Source organism: Lampetra fluviatilis, chromosome 2 (genome assembly GCF_964198595.1).
Source record: "Lampetra fluviatilis chromosome 2, kcLamFluv1.1, whole genome shotgun sequence".
In the NCBI taxonomy this organism is placed as follows: Eukaryota; Metazoa; Chordata; class Hyperoartia; order Petromyzontiformes; family Petromyzontidae; genus Lampetra; species Lampetra fluviatilis.
In genome coordinates, this window is record NC_136276.1 from 35,631,482 (window position 1) to 35,651,165 (window position 19,684).

At 52.4% G+C, this 19,684-nt stretch overlaps 2 protein-coding genes and 1 long non-coding RNA gene across 4 annotated transcripts in view; 2 read left to right on the top strand and 1 right to left on the bottom strand.

The window, feature by feature from the left end:
• Nucleotides 1–19,684, top strand: part of DNMBP (dynamin binding protein) — a 348,547-nt gene that overhangs the window by 238,938 nt on the left and 89,925 nt on the right. The window lies entirely within an intron of this gene.
• The window catches only part of PXDN (peroxidasin), a 64,143-nt gene that overhangs the window by 9,535 nt on the left and 34,924 nt on the right, over nucleotides 1–19,684 (bottom strand). The window contains exons 10-19 of one of the 2 annotated variants that reach the window (XM_078875400.1): nucleotides 19,112–19,384; nucleotides 17,110–17,226; nucleotides 16,747–16,905; nucleotides 14,390–14,502; nucleotides 13,813–13,969; nucleotides 12,736–12,844; nucleotides 10,657–10,814; nucleotides 7,676–9,179; nucleotides 4,743–4,877; nucleotides 2,181–2,389 (exon numbers count right to left, since the gene is read on the bottom strand). In XM_078875400.1, coding sequence (XP_078731526.1) covers nucleotides 2,181–2,389; nucleotides 4,743–4,877; nucleotides 7,676–9,179; nucleotides 10,657–10,814; nucleotides 12,736–12,844; nucleotides 13,813–13,969; nucleotides 14,390–14,502; nucleotides 16,747–16,905; nucleotides 17,110–17,226; nucleotides 19,112–19,384 — 2,934 coding nt within the window. Of the gene's footprint in view, nucleotides 1–2,180; nucleotides 2,425–4,742; nucleotides 4,878–7,675; nucleotides 9,180–10,656; nucleotides 10,815–12,735; nucleotides 12,845–13,812; nucleotides 13,970–14,389; nucleotides 14,503–16,746; nucleotides 16,906–17,109; nucleotides 17,227–19,111; nucleotides 19,385–19,684 lie in introns of those variants that run through there. The other variant, XM_078875411.1, reaches the window with a different exon arrangement.
• LOC144946490 (uncharacterized) lies at nucleotides 17,169–19,201 on the top strand. The gene is made up of 3 exons (XR_013639899.1): nucleotides 17,169–17,232; nucleotides 18,730–18,769; nucleotides 19,119–19,201. It is a non-coding gene; the product is annotated as an uncharacterized LOC144946490 (long non-coding RNA).

Sequence of the window (19,684 nt, forward strand, 5' to 3'; positions counted from 1 at the left end):
GCAGGGTACACCAAGCCAACCTAGCAGCGATCAGAAAATCGTCGCGTGAAACATCAACAAGTTAATTTTATGAAAGAGTCAAAACAATTTGAATCCTAAACGGCAATTAAACAATGCTTAAAATGCATCCCTCACGAACAAATGTCGACTTTATTAATCTCAGTCAGGGCAAAGCTATACCTCAACTGGGCACGTCGCAATCCGACTGGGTCGGTTGTTTGAAAGGCCGAGATGAAAGCAAGATAGCCCCGTAGCCCTGCGCACACTCGGAACACGGAGCATGTCCGCTACAAGTTACCGAGAACCAAACGTTAGAAAGGAAACAACATTGTTTTCAGAATAGTAAGTTAAAATGTCACAGGCTAATGCACTTGTTCTAAAAGATGTATGCAAGTTCGCGCTAAAACGTTCAAGTGTCGACTTTTTTTTTTATCCTTTGAAGATCTCAAGCGAAGCACAGCAGCTAGCGGGCGCTCCCTCCATCTGCGTTGTATTATCTCTCGGTTTTTTTTCTGATAAAAGGGAGCGAAAAAGTTCAGCGTGTTGAAACTGTAACAACAAAAAACACGTAAAAGTGTCAGACAGAGAGCAGCAGTTACTCGAATAACTTTACACCAAAAGATTTCACTGGAATAAAAAAAAAACTCAAAATAGGACGAAAGTGCAAAATTTGAAAGTCGTTTGGATACCGTTGCGATGAAATCCACGCTTCATTCATTTTTGTCAGTGAGAAAGAAACACAAATTTGCAGCTCTGCACCTGCCTGCTCACGCCACTGATGGATCGAGGGCCTCCGTTAAAGGGCATTCAAGAGAGCCCCTCTAGAGGGTGTTTGGCCTACTCTTCCACGCTGGTCAAACGTCTTGGAAAAGGTGGGAATGCCCGCACGTTAGCCCACCTCACGCGACCTGCCGATCGACCGACTGTGGAGGAGCCGTGTATGCGCGGGTATATTTGTGTGTAACTCTGTTTCAACTTCTTTCCCACCGCATGTAACCAACCGTGCTAATCGGAGGCATTTGAGAAACTTGCCCATTCCAACTTCCGCACCGGGAGCCGAAACCAACAACCTTAGCATTGCACCATGACAGAATCCGCAATAACTACACCAGTGCAATGAAATCCACTTTTTTTTTTTTATAGTTGCTGACTTGAATTTCTACCCCCCCAAGAATTCTCATTATTATGCTATTTTAGTGTTCAGCATGTATTTGATAACGGTGGCTGGAAACAAAACAACAAAGAAGCACAATCCAAACAAAAAATAGACACGCGCTCACAGTCACGCTTTATCAGCTTGTCGTGTGCACTCCCACATACACTACACAATACTTGCTGTGCTGCTTAATAAACAAAATAGTTTGAATACTGAACGAAACTTGCGGAGAGGAATTACATTCTTTGCAATAATAATCCAGATGCACAGAAGATGGTATTTATGTACAGCATAGCACAGATCATTTTAATGACATGTGGGTCACAGCAGCTGTTAGTCCATACTTCACCAAGCTGGTCAATGCAGAGTGAGGTGCGGGGGGGGGGGAATCGAGCTCAGGCTGCCGTGGCCGCTAGCGCGGCACGCAAACCGCTGCGAGCACTGCTCCCTTACGCTGATGTACGTCTTCATTAAATAATAACGTGGCATTGCAGCCCACGCTCGGCCACGTTCACTATGATGATGGCTGCGATGCCACCGGAGCCGTCATTGGTAACCAAACAGCGCCGCCGTCATCGCGGGCACTCTCGGCGCCGCGCCTCCACGGTCCCGGCCCGAGGCAATCCCAAAACCACGACGTCGCCCGGCACCCCTGGCGGTGCCCCTCGGCACCGGGCCCCAGAGTTGCCGTGATGCGCTGATGCCGCTACACGCCGTACGATACGATATCAAGGACGATCCTATCCGGGATGGGTAATCCTGCCCGGCTCCTAATCCCCCCGCCCCGGTGAACCTGCGAGTCGCAACGATGACCGCAACGATGACCGCAACGATGACCGCAACGATGACCGCAACGATGACCGCAACGATGACCGCAACGATGACCGGCGCTGAAGCGTCGGCGGTCAACGTGGCCGACACCCGTCACGTCACGTGTCGCGCCGTAAAAACAAAAAAGCACGTCCCGGCAACGACGCTCCCGGTCAGCTACGGAAACGCCGGGGAGGGGTCGGGCGGGGGTCACCTTCGCAGCAGTCCTGCCAGAGGCGCAGGTCGACGCGGGGGATGTCCTGGCAGCCGACGTAGCCGTGCGGGAACTCGGCGACGGCGAAGACGTCGCGCTGCACCCGCTCGATGCTGTCGCCGTTGTCGCACAGCACGCGCGCCAGCGACGCCTGCCGCAGCTGCGTCAGCTGCGCCGGCGTGAACACGCCGGGGTTCTCGTACCAAAACCTGATTCGCGCACGCACCACAAACGCAGCCAAGGCCTGGAGGTCGGTCAACCGCCGACGCGTAGGTGACGGTGCAGCGCTCGCTCGCTCGTGCCACTGACGCTAGAGGCCTCGCTGCTGTTTGTTGTCCTTCCCCCGCACCTCCGATTACCACGGTTGGCTACGTATGGCGCGAAAGAAGTTCAAAGTACGTACGTGGAGGGAGCTCTGGAGAGCCCCTCTGACACATTGGCCAGACGATCGAATAACTTTGGTGAGCCCATTCACACCGCCGGGTGGAGAGAAGCAGTTTGAGGCATTCAAGAAACGTGCGCCGTTGTTTCAGCTGCCGCGCAGGGAGATCGAATCGAACTGGCGACCTCTGGATTGCAAGCCCAGTGTGTTGACCTGTACAATGGCACGAGTAATGCCATTACCTTGTTTTGACAACGCTAAACTATGTACGCCGCCTTAACAGTTGCACTTGTGTGTCGTTTTTTTCTCATTCCGAAATTGACCGTCAAAATTCTCTCCCGTTGCACATGGCAGTCATTGAGACGGCACGCTGCCAACTATCGCTGTGCAGATGCGGCGGTAAAAGCGTGCTTCTGGGGGAGAGCGCTGCTCAGAAAATATCCGCTGCTGTGCTTGCAAACCACACACACAAAATTAGAGAGGAAGCCCAGGAGCTGGCAGCAAAGTTTTTCAGCTAACGTTATTAATGCGCATCAGGCCCAAGGATGCCGAGCCACATCGCTCTGAAAAAATGCAGAGACCGAGCACGAAGGTTTAAAGAAAAAACAACCCTCAAATTTTGCCACGGGAAAATGTGCGTGTGTGTGCGTGTGTGTGCGTGTGTGCGTGTGTGCATGTGTGTGTGTGCATGTGTGCATGTGTGTGCGTGTGTGTGCATGTGTGCGTGTGTGTAGCTGAGTTAACTGCGGTGTATGGCGGTCCACCGATGTGCTTGAAAGCTACTGACAAGGCCGACCCTTAAGTTGTTTTGCTTATTTTAGTTGTTCTGAATTGTGCCAAAATATGAGTTACATCTGTTCACTGCTGTGCAAGTCAATTGCACAGCGGTGAACACTGCTGTTGCCAATACTGCATCCCAATTTTGGGTTAAAAACTCAATTGGATTGAATAACATGTCGGGTAATAACCCAAAACCTTTGAAGTCAAAATCAAATTAATTCCCGAGGTAGCGATGATTGCATAAACACATGATTTTATATCTATCTAACAGTCGATGTGAAAATGGATTTTAACTTATTTGTGAACGTTGTTGACTCATTGTTCTGTGGATTCATTTGATGTTGATTAAAAACATCTTTCAACATTAAACATTTTAATGGTATAACTAATTAATTTTTTTTTTAAATAACATTCTCAAAACTTTTTTGAATAATCCAAATATGAATAACTCAGCTGAATATGAAACAATGGTCACTGTTTAAGGCTAGGGACGTAGTCATAATATACTGTTGGGGCAAGCTCTGTTAGCAAGCACCTATGAAGGCCGGCACGCACACCACGCGCGACCACCTTTGTCTCCCAAATGCTGATGTTTACACATTGTACCAGGTACTCATTTAAGTCTGAGTAAACATAGGGGAGGCCCAAGATTGTTTCAGATAATCATCACTTGTCTCGACCATGAGCAGGAATGGAAATCAGGTTGTCGGGCAAATCACACAGCGTGAACCGCTGTGCTACCGCTCCCAATTAAAGCCAGGAACACACGCGGGGCCAGACTCACACTTCCTTGACAAAACGGCTACCTTGACAAAGTGGCTACCTTGACAAAGTGGCTACCTTGACAAAGAAGCTAAAACCCAGAGCCCTGGGAATGCATGTGCCCTTGTAGGCAACGGAGATATTGGCATTCTTTCTCCAAAAAAGCAGACACAAATGAACACGTTTATCCACAACGTGAAACAAATGCCTTACTAACACCCCGTTCACTGGAGGACTGGATGCATGACCTCTCTCTGTATTGTCGCCTTAGTAACCTGGGGACGGAGGGGGTGTGGAGGCTGGGGAGTGGGGACCAGTGATCTGGATTGGGCGGGGGGCCGCTATACCAAAACGATAATCCAGCGACCTGACCACAAATGACAGCTCAACAAAGTGGCCTATCATGTGGAAATGTTTAGCAGCCAAATACTCTGAATGCCCGTTGATTCTAAATGCGGAGGGAAAAACCGGAGGACCCGGAGAAAAATCCACACGACCACCGAGAGACACGCAAACTCCAAATATAAAGCAGGCATCATGGTGTGCGATCGAACCCACAACCGCCTGTGTACCAGGCAAGGTAGTTAACACTTCGTCACCGTCGCGGTCCACGTGTGGTGGCTGGCCTGCGTGCGTACCGGTCGCCGTCGCGCAGGCGCTGGAACTGCGTGAGCAGCAGGCACAGCAGCGTGGGCCCCAAGCGCGTGCCGGGGACCAGCTCCTCCACCATGAGCGCCGGGAAGAGGTCGATGTTCTGAGGCGTCCCGTAGAGCCTGCCGTCACCACCAAACACGCACACGCACGCACGCACACGTGTCACACTGGCACACGTGTCACACTGGCACACGTGTCACACTGGCGCCCGGAGACCCGCGGTATAAATCACGCCCGTTGTAAAACCGTGCAGTGGTCCCAGAAATATAAAGGCGGCGTCTACGAGCGTCGCCTTTCCAGGCTCGTGCGCCTCTCCTGAAGATGCCCGCAGTGGTGCACGGTGATAGCTTCAGGGATCAAAAGCTCAACTACGATAGTGGACCACACTTTCATGAAGAGTTTCTACCCATTAAGTAGAAACAACTCGATCAGAATTGAGTTGCGAGTCTGTGAGAAGACAGAAGTTGAGCCGTTGCTGCTGCTGTATGAGTCAAAGTGCTGGTCCTGGAGCAAGGCGGACGAGGAAGATTTCTTCCTGCCTGAGATTAACCTTTACTGTTTCGAGGTTCCTAAGATCAGGATCTAATCACAGCCACGTCTATCTGGGTCAACGACTCAAAAAATATTTCTGCACCCGACATACGGCCTTCAGTATAGCTCTCTGGCTGGAGCTAAAGGTCACGTGCCACCGTACTGGTCTACTCGCGACCGAGAAGAAATTCAGTGGGGAATGAAACCTTGAGCTAAAATGTAAGAATGAAGAAATAAAAGAGACCTGAACAGAGAGCGACTGTTTGGGCAGAAGGTCTGGACAGAATTCACCGCGTTTGGCACCACGCACATTTGAGGAGGGAAAGGGGAACGCAGGGAGGCAGAGAACCAGACGGACGTGCTAAAGAAAGACCCCCATATCAACACGACTAGAATTATCCGAAGCAGTGAGACTGATTTAACACAGGTTCCAGTGCAAGGCGTTCACTCAGCCCCATCGTGGCTGGCGAGTGGACGAAGTTGAATTGAAGGAGGAGGAGGGGAGCTCGTTGCAAGCTGCTAGCAGGCGGCAGAGCAATGGGTGGTGGTGAACCCTTGCGCCAAGGACGGCGCTGTGATTGTGATGCCAAACGAGAGAGTGCGGAGTGCCATGGAGACCGGGTGGTTGGGAGCAATTAGCGAGCGTGATGTCGCAGGCCCCAGATCACGAGTCAGCGCACGCAAACCGCGACTTAAACTTCAGCGCTCGATCTGCTTGCACGGAAATTCACACGATTGTATTCGTCGTCGTTGTTGTCAGGGACAGCCTGCTGCACACTTTCATGAAACGTGCTTTTTTTTCTCTTTGGATTATTTTATTCACTTCAGGTAATGAGAGCCAATCCGTTCCTGGAGCCAACGGTGAAAGAAATCTCAAACTCTGAGAGCAACGAACACACTTTTTCAATCCACCCTCCCACATTTGTCAAAGAACCCCTCAACACAGCCACGCACTGACGTGGAGGGGTGCAATCTGCGTAAATGTCAGTAGTCGTGTTCATGTCAATCCCTCCACTGCACCCGCTGCCTCCAAGTGGGCTGGTTTTATTTATCGAGTGCTTTCTTCTTCTTCAGATGCGCAAAGCCGGTGCTCATCTCCTGTCTACAGCCCTGAGCCAGTGATGGAAATTCCACATTCCTATGACATGGGGTGAGTCTCTACCCCATGACAACCACTGTTGACTTCCCCACCAAGCGCTCCTCGTTTTATAAACTAAACTAAAACAATTTATTTATTTGCCAGGTCAGGCCCCACTGAGCTGTATAGCTCTTTTTCAGATGCGACCAAGGCCACAAATGATAGCCGAACGAAATGGCTGATCACGTGGAAATGTCTAGCAGCCAAATACTCTAAACGTGCGTTGATTCTAAATGTGGAGGGAAAAACAGGAGGACCCACGCGACCACGGGGAGAGAATATAGAGGCGTCGGGGTGAAACCCACGACCTCCCGTATACCAGGCGAGGTAGTTAACATCTCGCCACCGTGGCACCCTCGTGGACTCCAGCAGGAAGAGGGGGCTGTGTTGCACCCCCCCCCCAACCAAGATTTGAATTGAGAATAGGTTTTCCCCTTTTTTCTGGCAACAAAACAGGTGCTAATATGTTAAAACACCAAACGGTGTTAGACCAGAGCACGCCTTTTGGCGTCCTTTGGTCTAACACCGTTTTGAGACGAGGCTCAAAAGAAAACAGTTTGGTGTTACTTAACACCTGTTTGTTGCCATAAAAAAGGGGAAAACCTATTCTCATATCTCGGCACTGGCAAAGGAGGTCCCATGATGTAGGATTTTAATTGTTAACCTTGGTAACGCTTCGTTTGCTAGCTGCCCCCTCCACCGCTGAGCCAGCCGGCCAGTCTGGCCACCACGTGGGTGGTGCGCAGGGCAGTGCCGCCCGGGCTCCGTGGAGTCCGCGAAGCAAAGGCCGCACGGGGGCCATTGGACACGTGCCCAGTGAGCTGGGAGAGTGAACTCGGCCCTCCCGTCACGCATGCTCCACTTCCCTTACGTGTCCTCTCTCACATAATAATACCAAAAATAAAAATAAAACTCAAGATTGTGTGCTGCGTTCGGCCAGCTTTCTGCGACATTAGACTATATAAGAAGAAAAAAAGAAACCCCTGTCATTATTCACGTCATAATGGAGAAATATTATATTTCAAGTGTCATCTGCAACATAAGCAAACAATTAGCTTGAAACACAATTGCATTTACTTAGCGCCACGAAACTACGGCCACGCAATTTATCAATAGAAATCCGAGCAACGGACTCTGTGGCCATTCATCAAAGGCTCGCCAATTAGCACGACGCACAGCTTGTTATTAGTGGCAATGCAATTAGGATATCAATTTCCAATGAGTAAATGAAGCGGTGAATGACAGTACCTCCGGAGCTTTTCCCGTATGTGCGGGTTCCTAATCTCGTTGCGCAAGTCCTCGAAGTCGCGGGCCGACGTGAGGTTGCAGAAGAGCCTGTAGTCGTTGTAGGGCGGGATGCCGTGATCCCGGCCGCGCTGGATATTGGTGGCCGCCAGGTCCAGGGCGACGGTGTGAGCCATGAAGAACAGCCGCTCCGTCAGCTCCGTGTTGAGCAGCTCGGATGGGACCCTCATCTTGCCGGGGACGGCAAACATCCCGCGCAGCAGGGGGTCGATGCCGCCCTCGTTGACGATGCGGTACGGCGAGAAGAACGCCCTGTGGAGGGGCAGGTTCCCCTGGGGGATGGGCTGGAAGGAGTCGTCGAGGCGGTAGAGCACGGGGTTGATGAGCGTGTGGCCGAAGCGGAAGGCGGCCGTGGCGAAGGCGTTGAAGATGCCCACGTTGACGTTGGGGTCGTAGCCCCGGTAGTCGCCGAGGCGCTTCATGCCGACCTCGCCCAGGATCTTGGGCAGCCAGTGGGCGTAGGTGACGTGCTGCACGAGCGCGCCCACGACCTTGCGCGCCTCGTGGTAGACGGCGTCGCCGTCCCAGTGCGGGTTGAGCCGCAGCAGCTCGGCGGCGACGCGGTTGTGCTCGCGGAACCACAGCGTGTGCATGGCCGTGAGGCCCAGCTGCTCGTTGGAGCGCTGGTCGCCCGCCAGGAAGCACGGCACGGGGCTCTCGTTCTCGTCGCGCATGCACTCGGTGGGCGGGCCCGTGGCGAAGGGCAGCAGCGCCTTGCCCGAGCGCTGCACGACGCCCCGCCTCAGCAGGCCCCGGCGGCCGGCCAGGTCGCGCAGCTCGCGCGACTCGCGCTCCGAGCTCCCGTACACGTTGGAGGCGTCGACGTACGAGGTCAGCCGGTTGATCTGCTCGCGCGGGTGCACGGAGTTCATGAGCAGCGAGGTCACGCCGCTGCCGCACACGGGGCTGGAGCGCGCGAAGAACATGCAGCGCGCGTCGCGCACCCTGCGGTCGTCGGGCGGGATCGCGATGGGGAAGCACGGCGGGTCGTTGGTGCAGACGGCGCCGCAGGGCCGCCCGTCGGAGAAGCGCGACTGGCTGAGCGCCGCCACCGTCAGGTCGAGGTCGTGGTCCAGGAACTGCCCCCACTGCATGAGGATGTGCGTGTAGCGGTCGTCCGGCGTGACGCTGTCCGTGCCGATCATGGCGGTGGACACGAGGCGGGGCCCCGGCAGCGGGAAGCCGTTGACAGGCGCCTCGGGCGTGAAGCCGCGCGGCCGGTTGAGGCCGTTCTCGTACACGGGCTTGAGGAGGCGCTCGAAGGGCGTCAGCGACGCGCCCCACATCGGGTGCTGCAGGTTGTTGCAGGTGCCGTCGTGCGTGCGGTACTTCTGGTGGAAGCAGATGTCCGAGCAGTTGTCGGAGCGGCGGTGCGCGGTGCAGCCCGACAGGTTCGCGATGAGGTTCAGGTAGCGCGGCGACACCAGGTCGTTGAACCTGTACAGCGCTGCGAACCCACGCGGCGGCACGCCACACACGCCGGTGACGCGAGTGCTTGCGTCGCACGCAGAGCACGGCGGCTGCGTTAACCGAAATGCAAACCCCGTCTGCCGTGCAGTGGACGTTAAAGATCCCGTGGTGTTGTTTGGGAAAAGGCCGGGCCACGTGTGCTGGCGGCATGATCCACATTTAAAATGTTATTAAAACCATGTCGCAACATCACCCCCCTACTGGAGGTCTGCACCCGTCAGTGCAACAGCAATTCCGTGATATATCCTTGCACTATGAGAATGGCGCCAATACCCGGCGCGAGGATAAGAACACGCTTGCGATGTGCGGTGCTCGTCTGTCACAAAAGGCACAAAACTATTTTAAGACTCAACCTTATTCCACTGCGACAATAGGGCAGTCCACAATGGCCTACACTCAAACATTAGGCCACAGTCTAAGACACAATAGAGGTGTTAATTTCTGCAGCATTTTAAATGCAACGCCATAAAATACCACACACGGCTGATGGGTAAAAAGTACACACAGTTAACGTCTGCACTGCACGCAAGATTCACCCTGCTATTTTGACACCAAGGGGGTTAAAAACGGAGTTCATCTCGAGTGCCACACAGCCCAGGATTGTCACCTGCCCTGCTTTTTAACTTCCTGTTCAACTTCCGGTTGAGGCAGCTGCTACTCTGACAAATCTCTTGAGTCGTCCCAGGCCGTTAATAGTCCCTAAGTTATTTGCCAGTTCCGTAGTAATAACAATAATACAACGCTCATGACGATTCGTGTTCATATGTAGTTTCCCCCCTATTTGGGTTAAAATGCAAGTATATTCAATTGTACCAGGTGAGAACCCAAGAGACCGGGAGAGAGTCTCGTTTGTATGACTCACCCTGGGTTTACCAAAATTATAAAAGGAATAAAACAAAGTACGGCCGGGAAGTAATTCGAACATTAGAGAGAAGACAACTATGCATTGCAGAACAAATACGTTTCCTACAATGCAAGTAGGATGGTACATATTGCTTTTAACCATTTGGTAGAACAAAATATTTCGTATTTTTGTACCTTGGAGGTGGCAACCCCATGATAATAATAAAATTAATGCAATGTTTTTAACAGCCTTCCCTTTTCGCGATCACGTCTACAAAAGCGCTTTAGACGAGATGAACAACTACATCCCGTGTCAACCCAAACATTGGAAGGGTACCCCCCAGTGGCAGCTGTCCCTACGTGGAAACAAAGTGACTTGGCACCTGGCCTGCAAGCGGGCATCAGTCTGCCAGCAGGGGGGCAATGATCACCGCTGTGTGTAATTCCTCTTTGGTAATTTGCGGCTAATAATTTCGAATTGGCCACTCGTTTACGATGACTTCAGGAGATCTTCAACGTCCACCGTGAAGCGGGCGGCGAGTATTTTTTACGGTCGGTACACGCGCGGGATTAACCAGGGCGGCCTGCCCGCTTCCGACCGCGCCACTCACTGGTGCCGTTGGCGTCGACCGTGAGTCCGTTGCCCACGTGCTCCTGGATGAGCTGCAGCGTGCGCTCGAAGATCTCCCCGGCGCGCGCCTGCTCCACCGTGTAGGGGTCGCGCGGGTAGCGGAAGAGCGCCAGCAGGTCGCTGGGGCTGTGAGGCTGCCTGGGGGGCACCGCACCGCACACCCACCGGGAATCACCGATGTTAAACTCATCAGGCGGAGGTCACGAGCGAGAGCATGACGCTCGAAGAGAGGCCGAAGCGGGGGTACGCTCGCAGTGACATCGGAACGCGCTCGTTTATTCTGGGGAGAGCGCCGCCTCTTAGAATCGTGCCGTATCCTCGGGGGTATTTGACACAATTTTTATCCCTTTTAATTTTTAAGTAAAAAGTTGATGGTGCGTCTTATAATCCGGTACGTGGCGCCTATTGCCCCCATGGCCACTTCCACCATTGCTGTATTCTCCCGAGTTTCGGAAGCACACCCTTGTTTCCCACTTTCCCTAGAAACTGCACTATCTGGGGATGTTTTTTCTTCTTCAAAAAGTCTAAAAAGTTTTGGATTTATCTAACAGTCCAAAGCATCTCACAGTCACGGAGGACACGGACTGTAAGTAGAGCCCCTTTGTCAATCCACCGCTGGATGAAGGCTTCCCCGCGCCGTGTCTGTCCATGAGGGTTGTTTGACCATACTTCACCAGACGTCAGTGCTGGTTGGTTAACAGGGTGGCTGGGGAGGGGCTCGGGACTGGTTCAGATATTGCTCGACGCCGACACCTTTGGAGGATAACAATCCCTTTGTGTGCACACAACCTGGCTATCATGGTGAACCTGGATACTCTGCTGAAGCCTGGCTATCTTTACTCATGAAGACTGTTTCTCATTCAGAGTTCTTGCTAGATCTGGTGTCTGTAACATAGAGCACATTTGTGGTTGGGAAACGAAATTAACGAGTAATATCACCACCGAACAAACTGAAATTCTTAGCAGACGTTTATGGATATTATTATAATTATTGAAAACGATGCTGGCGTTACTTTGTTTTACTTTTCAGTGAAGCATTTGAACCCGTATGCTGTAGACATTCCCATCATAAAAGAATTCAGCCGTAGTTTTTCCATATTTTTTTCTTTCAAAGCTCCCAAAGGTTTCATTGTTCCCATGCGGGCTGCGTATTAATTCACAAAGCAGGCCACCGTGTCGTGCAAACGTTTCCCAAATCGAGCCCTCCCATGAAACGTTCGAAGCAGCGGCGTGCCTCCCCCAAGTGCATTGAGTCCGATCGAGAAATTGTTTGGGCAGAATCCGCACGGACCAACCTCTGACCTCAGGCGTGACAGACTCTGCGTGCACTCGCCAGATTTCTCTTTGAGCCGCACGCTAAATAAAAAAAGAAACGGACCCGTGTCCGTTGTTTTGCGATTCATTAGGCGGCGCCCACCCGCCACCCCCCTTGACACGGGGGACGCTGCCGCGGTTGACGGGAAGCCGTTCTTCAGCTAAACGCGCCATTTCGTTCGTGAAGCATTATCCATCGCGGCCAGCGGAGTATTTACCGCAAAACCTCGTTGAGACTCAGCACACTTGTCAACCAGATTTGAGAGATGTTTTAATTATTTATTTACTTTATTATTTTCATTTTAAGGCCGCAGTGTTGTTGACAAGTTTCAACTACATCACAATTTGATGCAAAGCCATCCATTTAGTCACGATAGCCTCACATAGAATGGCATTTGACATCAGAACTCTTGTCAGTGTGCCTATTCAGAATCAGAAGAGTAGGGGCAGGTCAGAACGTTCTGTACAATCGTCACCCTGTATCTGCTTCACGTTTCTGTAACTTCAAACCAATCGTACGATTTGCTTCACTGCTCTACTGCATGTTATTAGTTTTATCTCTGTCACTTTGGCGAGCCAGCTGCCTTTGGTCCCTGCAGTTGTCGCCTGGTTAAACACATCAACTCGAAACTTCCCTCGCCCAGAGAAACGTTTGGGCACGGGGCGAGAGCAGCCCTCGAGAACGCGGTGCCCCTTCCCTGCCCAACCCGGGGGCCCCGCCGGGGACGCTGCGGGAGCACGGCACCTGCCGAAGAGCGCGCGGCGCGTTGAGTTGATGGCGCTGTCCACGCTGTGGATCGCCTGCTGGACGGAGCGCTCCACGAAGCTGTCCCCGATCCGGCTTCTCTCCGCCACTGGGGTGGCCGCGCGGCGAGTTAACGCACACACGGACACACACACACAAACACAAACACACACGCAACACACACATACAGACACAACACACACACGACACACACACAAACACACATGTACATACACATAAACACACACACCACACACGCAACACACACACAGACACACAACACATACAAACACACACAAACACATAAACACATACATAAACATACAAACAGACATACACACAAAAAGACAAATATCTCCCGTATAGCCTTAGCAGACTGTTGGGGCAAGTTCTGTTAGCGAGCACCTATGAAGGCCAGCATGGCATACGAGGAGGTGGGTGGCCAGCACCACGCCCGGCCGCCTTTGTCTCCCTAGTGGCAATGTTTTACACACCGTACCAGGTACTCATTTGAGGCTAAGTCGACCTAAGGGAGGCCCAGGACCAGTTCAGATAATCGTCACCGGTGTTGGCCGTGAGCGGGAATGGAACCCGGTACACCGGGTTCGTAGCGCAGCGTAGCGCTAACCGCTGCACCACCGCTCCCCCACACCAGCACCACCGCACACGCACGGAGACACGCGCACGCACACACAGACAGGGTTTAAAAACTGCCGACGTGCACACTCCACCCAGCGCGTTAGTGGCACATGCACCGCTGAGCTTCCATCGACATTTCAATGCACACAGAGCTCGGAAGATGAAATACACTCACACAACGCTGCACATCGAAATCCGCGCCGTGCGGGTGGAAGGCTCGTCGCGTGCGCGGTACATTTCCTCCCCCCCCGCCCACCGCCCACGTGTTAGGATACCATCAACATGCAGGGCCGATGTTCAACTTCCGCAACACAGCCGCCTCCGCATTGCAATTGGGACGGCAGCTGTCAGCCGCCGCCACGGAAGTTTGCGCCCTTGAGCGACGTAGGCGCCTGAGGGGGGTGACGGCGGGGGCTGGCGCTCGCCCGAGGGCGCTACCTGTGACGGACAGCAGCATGCTGGTGGACGCGTAGCCGATGCTGTTGCGTGCGATGCACTCGTAGCGGCCCTGGTCCGCGGGCCCCGCGTCCCGGATCTCCAGGTAGCCCTCGGCGCTCACGTGGAACTTCCCGCTCTCCGTGATCTGCACCCCGTCCTGCCGGCGATGACGGACAATTGCGGGGAGGGCGTTACCGCGCGGGGGTTGTTTCGCGGCTCGCGCTGCGCAGAACTTTCGATTTGCGGTCGCGGTTCGTGCCCCACGAGTTCCGTTGGGCACGACGCCCGACGTTGACGCTCCACGCGCCGGGGAGCTTATTCGGGAGCTAAATGGAGCGGCTCACAATCTCCGTCGACTGGACTCGCGGGGATGTGAAGCGAAACGTCGGACATGGCGCCGAACGACACGCACTCGCAGTCCGAAAGACGTCGCAGAGCGAATTATAATAATAACCACAACAATCTCATCTCCTTAAGCCACAATTTCAGGAACTTGTTACCAATTACAAATCGCTGAGCACTAAACTTTTGAGCGCAGTGAGCTAAGTTGTGCGTATGGATGAGTGTGGCGAGTCACCTTGGCCCACATGAGGCTGGGCTGGGGCTCCCCCTGTGCACTGCACGCGATCCGCACGTCGCGCCCCGAGTCGGTGGTGATGTCGCTCGGCGTGACGCTGAACACCGGCGTCACTGGCAGCAGAAGGGAGCAGATCGACTTGCTGAGCGCAGGCCCAGGTGTTTAGTTTCTTGTCCTTCCCCCGCACCTCCCATTAGCACGGTTGGCTACGTACGGTGCGAAAGAAGTTATACACACAAAGACAAAAAAACCCACATAGCCTTAACAGACTATCGGGGCAAGTGCTGTTAGCGAGTTCCGATGAAGGCCGGAATGGCACACGAGGGGGTGGGTGGCCAACACCACACCAGCCCGCCTTTCTCTCCTGAGTGGCAATGATTACACATCGCACCACGTACTCATTTGAGGCTGAGTCGACCTAGGGGAGGCCCAGAACCGGTTCAGATATTCGTCACTGGTGTTGGCCGTGAGCGGGAAATTAATTTTCGGTCGCCGGGTTCGTAGCGCCCAAAATCCCAAACGGCGAGCAGCAAACAGAAGAATTATATATTTAAATGTTAAGAGTAAACACATTTCTTGAATTGAACAAGGTTATACCTATTGTTGAGTTACGGCACAACAGCGATAGACAATTCATAATAGATTTTTTTGTGTTAGGCCACTTGACAACTGTCAAATTTCCATCGTGGAACCTTCCAGCAGAGCGACCCAAGCACTTAGCAACGCGCCGGCCGTTACTGCTTCAGCTCGCTCAGCCGTGAGTCGAAGATCGATCATCGCAAACAAATTTAGCAGCAATTAGGTTCGACGTTTCGCTTGCATTTATGCCAAGCATCTTCAGGACAAGATCCAGAAAGCGAGGATGCAATTCACGAAGTGGGAAATGTGGCCACATCACTCCACGGCCAACAACCCAAAAATCTATTGTGAAACGTAATACTGGCTGTTAAAACCCGAGTGTTAGTTTTATGATATACCAAATTCTTACCTTGACACACAATTCGCATGTTCCTTTACAACATAAACACAACAAACCTCTAAATATCTTTACAAATTAATCCAACTAACACACAAATTTACACGTCTTTTTAAAGCATCAAAACAAAATCTTAAAAAGTAATTAAGTGAACCAACTGCTCCACTTAACACAATGAACACGTTCTTTGAAAACGTCAAAATAAAATAAAATAACTGCACACTCAAATTGATTTCAGGAGTAAGCACTCGAATGAGCATCAATCGTTCAACTTGCAGCGTTTCGCTCGAAGCTGCCATCGAAGGCTCGCGTTTGAGGCGTGTGCTTGCCGCGACGGATCCTGTGAGAGTCTGAGAATGCTAGGCCGGCGGGAAGCCTCGACACAAAAGTCACGCGGACGCCTTTTGCTCGCGTTCGTCGCGAGAATGGTTTAACGAAACGGCCATCGGAGGTCTCACACCCCGCACGTGGAAGGCACGGGAAGCCGGGGCCGTCCGCGTGCCAGGGGCATTGTGCTACATGCGAGGCGCCGTACAAACAATAAGTAATTAACGATGACGGTAGTGGTCATGACAAAGGGAGACTGAAGGAGCGATCGTGATGAGCAGAGAAAGAAAAAGGAGTGGACGAAGTTGGTACAGCATCATCATCCAGCGTGACGAGTGACGGAGAGGAGATGGAACCGGTTACGCTTGCCTTCTTTGTACTGGAGGGAAATGCCGCTCTAAGTCAGGGATTGGCAACCGAAATAACAATAAGTGTATTTTTTTTCAAAATTAGGTCAAAAAAACTTCAACATTTCAAGAGCCGCAATTCCACGTGAATCACGTGGCAAAGCAGCAGTCCTTAAAGAGTTGCATGTGGCTTCGGAGCCAAAGGTTGCCGACCGCTGCTCTAAGTGCACCTGGCCTGGCACAAGCGCCGTGGTGACATCACCGCCACTTGTCATTCTAAATCTTTTTATAAGTTTCCGTAACTTAATTTTACTTTTCATGGGTTTTTAAAGTTATTTGTCTGGCCCAACTTTTATTCCTGGAAATTTATTTATTCAATATTGATTTACAATTTTGCGCAAAGTTTATGGATTTCTTCTGCAACGCGCTTGTGTTTTTCTTTGTTGTTTCGAGATTTCTATTCAATCCACTGTTGTAATTGTTTTCATATTGTTGCTTTTATCATCATGGTGACACAAGTCAATTTTGCCAAATAAGACTATCCTGGTCCTCTCGATCTCTCCAGTTCTCACCTCGTTAAACCTGAAAGTTTGTCTCTTCATCCCTTTCGCTAGGCATGTGTGTGTGTACGCTGAACTTCTTTTGCATCGCACGTAGCCAACCGTGCTGGCCGCGAGCGGCGGCGTGCGGCGTGCACGGAGCCTCACCGCGGGGCAGCACGGTGAGCTGTGCCGCGGCCCGTCGCACGCCCACCACGTTCACCGCCTGGCACTCGAATTGGCCCTGGTCGTGCAGCGCCACGCGTGAGATGCGCAGCGTTCCGGACGACAGCACGGTGAGCCGCCGGTCGCTGGGGAGCTGGCTCCCTGCCGCACGGATGGACGGGGGTGGGGGGTACGTGGCGCGGGGAGGAGAAAATAAAGAATACAATTGTTATCGTTTTTAACCTGTTCAACCTTTAACCTGAGCAAAAACCCAATAACCAACCGTGTTTACTCGCGGATGTTCGGAACCGTATTTGATTCACATGGCGATTCCCGGGTGTAGGAGTCAAACGAACGATTGGGTACCCGCTTTGGTCCACGCGATGACGGGAAGGGGCCTGCCCTGGGCCTGGCAGTGAAGGTCCACGGTGTGGCCTTCCGTCACCACCTGGTCCTCAGGGGCCAAGATGAACTGGGGAGCAGCTGCGGGTGAGATGAGACAGCACTGTAATGAACTGATGCATCATAGGCATCAACGTAGGAACCGCAGTAACGATGTAATTTATCACCAAACCGTTCAATTACATTTTTTTTACCATTAAGCAAGTGACAAAAAGGTGCACAAGGCGTACATCAATAATTTTCCGCTGGGATTTGCACAGCTCCTGCAAAATTACTGACAGTGGCAGAGTGAGACCGCTCCCCTCGGTGCGCTATTGGAACCCATTGCACCACTCGAACGGCATCAAGTTCAGCTTACCCTGAGCTTTCACCGAAACTATTACCGACGCGCAGATGCTCGGCAGGTCATTATTTTAATATACGCACGAAAGATTAAACGTCACAAAACCACCACATTGCCAAGCACACGTTTGGGAAACACTATTAAACCTAAAAATGCACTTCCCGTTGCTACTCAGATCGTTAAATCTGTCTTCAACATAAAACATTGAAATTGAAAATCCACACTCTGACACAACAAATCACTTATACTTGTAAAATTAAAAGCTGCCGTCAGGGACATTATAACATGTTGTGTGTGTGTGTGCAGATTTTGCGTTAAAAGGCGAGTGAGTATTGAACCCGTAATCAGCAAATGGTTCAGGGTTCATTAAATTAGGAGGCTATGTCCCTCTCCCAGATGACAGTCCCGTTGATCGCTGCTCCACGCTTTAAAACGACATATGCCCACCACAAACTTAAGAGCAACTCCGTGTTCATTCGGCAGGGTCAGTCCGACCCTCGCTCGGTGCTGTTGCCAATAACGGGAGCAGTGATTAGCCAGCAGTGGCCCGCAGAAGCATTAAAGGGACTGACTTCGTGTTCCTCTCTTTTTCATCTCGACTTTAAACATTCGTTCTCAGAAAAGGCATCCCACGAAACGCCGGAAAAATGTACCCACCCCCCCCCCCTATAATAAGCAAACAAACTTTCTACAGTGCACAACACGACTGGTGGCCCTTGGCTCAGAGCAGATTCGTCTCTTTCTACCAGGATAGCCACCCCAGAGGGTTCGTCTAAGAAGTTATATTGAAAGTAGGATTTAGATTGCATTCAGGAATACATAAAAAAAATCTATTTCAGAGAATGCACATTTAGTTTCAGCGGCGAGTAATGATATGAAATAAGGAGATGAAGGTTGTCATTATTATTAATTTCATCTGTGCCAGTGCATCGCATGCAGTGGAGCAGGGATGACGTTGCATCTGTCGATGGCCTGTCTGCCACGGCTGTCCCTGGTGCTCGTTGTTGTTGTTGTTGTGCTGGTTGTTGTGCTGGTTGTTGTGCTGGTTGTTGTGCTTGTTGTTGTTGGTGGTTCTGGGCCCGTTTGCTTGGTCCCTCCCGTGTTCCCTGACCCTGACGCCCCGCTCACCCCTTTCTGCGCAAATGTAGTTCTTCCAAATTTTGCAATGCATCTTAAGATGAGGATTGCATTCAGGTCAAGGTGCAGCCATGCAATTACCTTCTCACTCCACTGCTAACCAGATGTCTTGGAAGAGCCGGAGAACCCGCACTTTACCCCACGGTACGCAACCTGCTCATGGAATTACTGTGGTGCACCCATTTATACTGCTGCCTGGATAGAAGTGAGCGTGGTCAAGAAACTCGCACCATTGTTTCAACCGCTGACGACCTCTGGATTGCAAGTCGAGCGTGCCCACCATTACACCGAGGCAGAATTTAGATACTCTAGACATGACACGCACTCACATTTACTGCTGTTGTTGCACCACTACGTAGGCGTTAGCTGTCGTGTTGCATAGCCCTCTGAAGCGTTTTCACACAACACTTGAGAGCGCTACATTGCCGCCGCTGCCGCCGCCGCCGTTCTCATCGTCGTCGTCGTCGCTGTTGGCCAGACACTCACACTGCAGCAGGATGGTGGCGGTGGCGCGGATCGAGTCCTGGTTGTTGCTCGCGTGGCACGTGTAGCGCCCCTCGTCGCCGGGCCCCGCGCGCTCCACGTGCAGCCCCCCCGAGGCCGTCACGGAGAAGCGGGGGTCGGCCGGCAGCTGCTCCGAGTCGCCGCGCGTCCAGGAGACGCGGGGGGCCGGGTGCCCCCCCGCGCTGCACTCCAGCGTCACGCTCTCGCCCACCAGCACTTCCGTGTCGTGCGGCTGGATCACGAACGTCGGCGGCGCTGCCGGGGTTCACGAGAGCCGGGGTCACGCGCGGCAGCCGGAGCGGCAGCAGCGTGCCGAGCATTTGAATGCGTCGAATAATTTTGTTGGTTGCGGACGATGTTTACAATTGAGCAGGACCCATCGCCGCAGTCACAAGATGTTAACTACCTCGCCTGATATACAGGAGGTCGTGATTTCGATCCTGACCCTGACACCTGCTGCATATTTGGAGTTTGAGCTTGCATGTTCTCCCCGTGGTCGCGTGGATATTTCTCTGGGTCCACTGGTCTTCTCCTCCACATTTAGAATCAGCATCA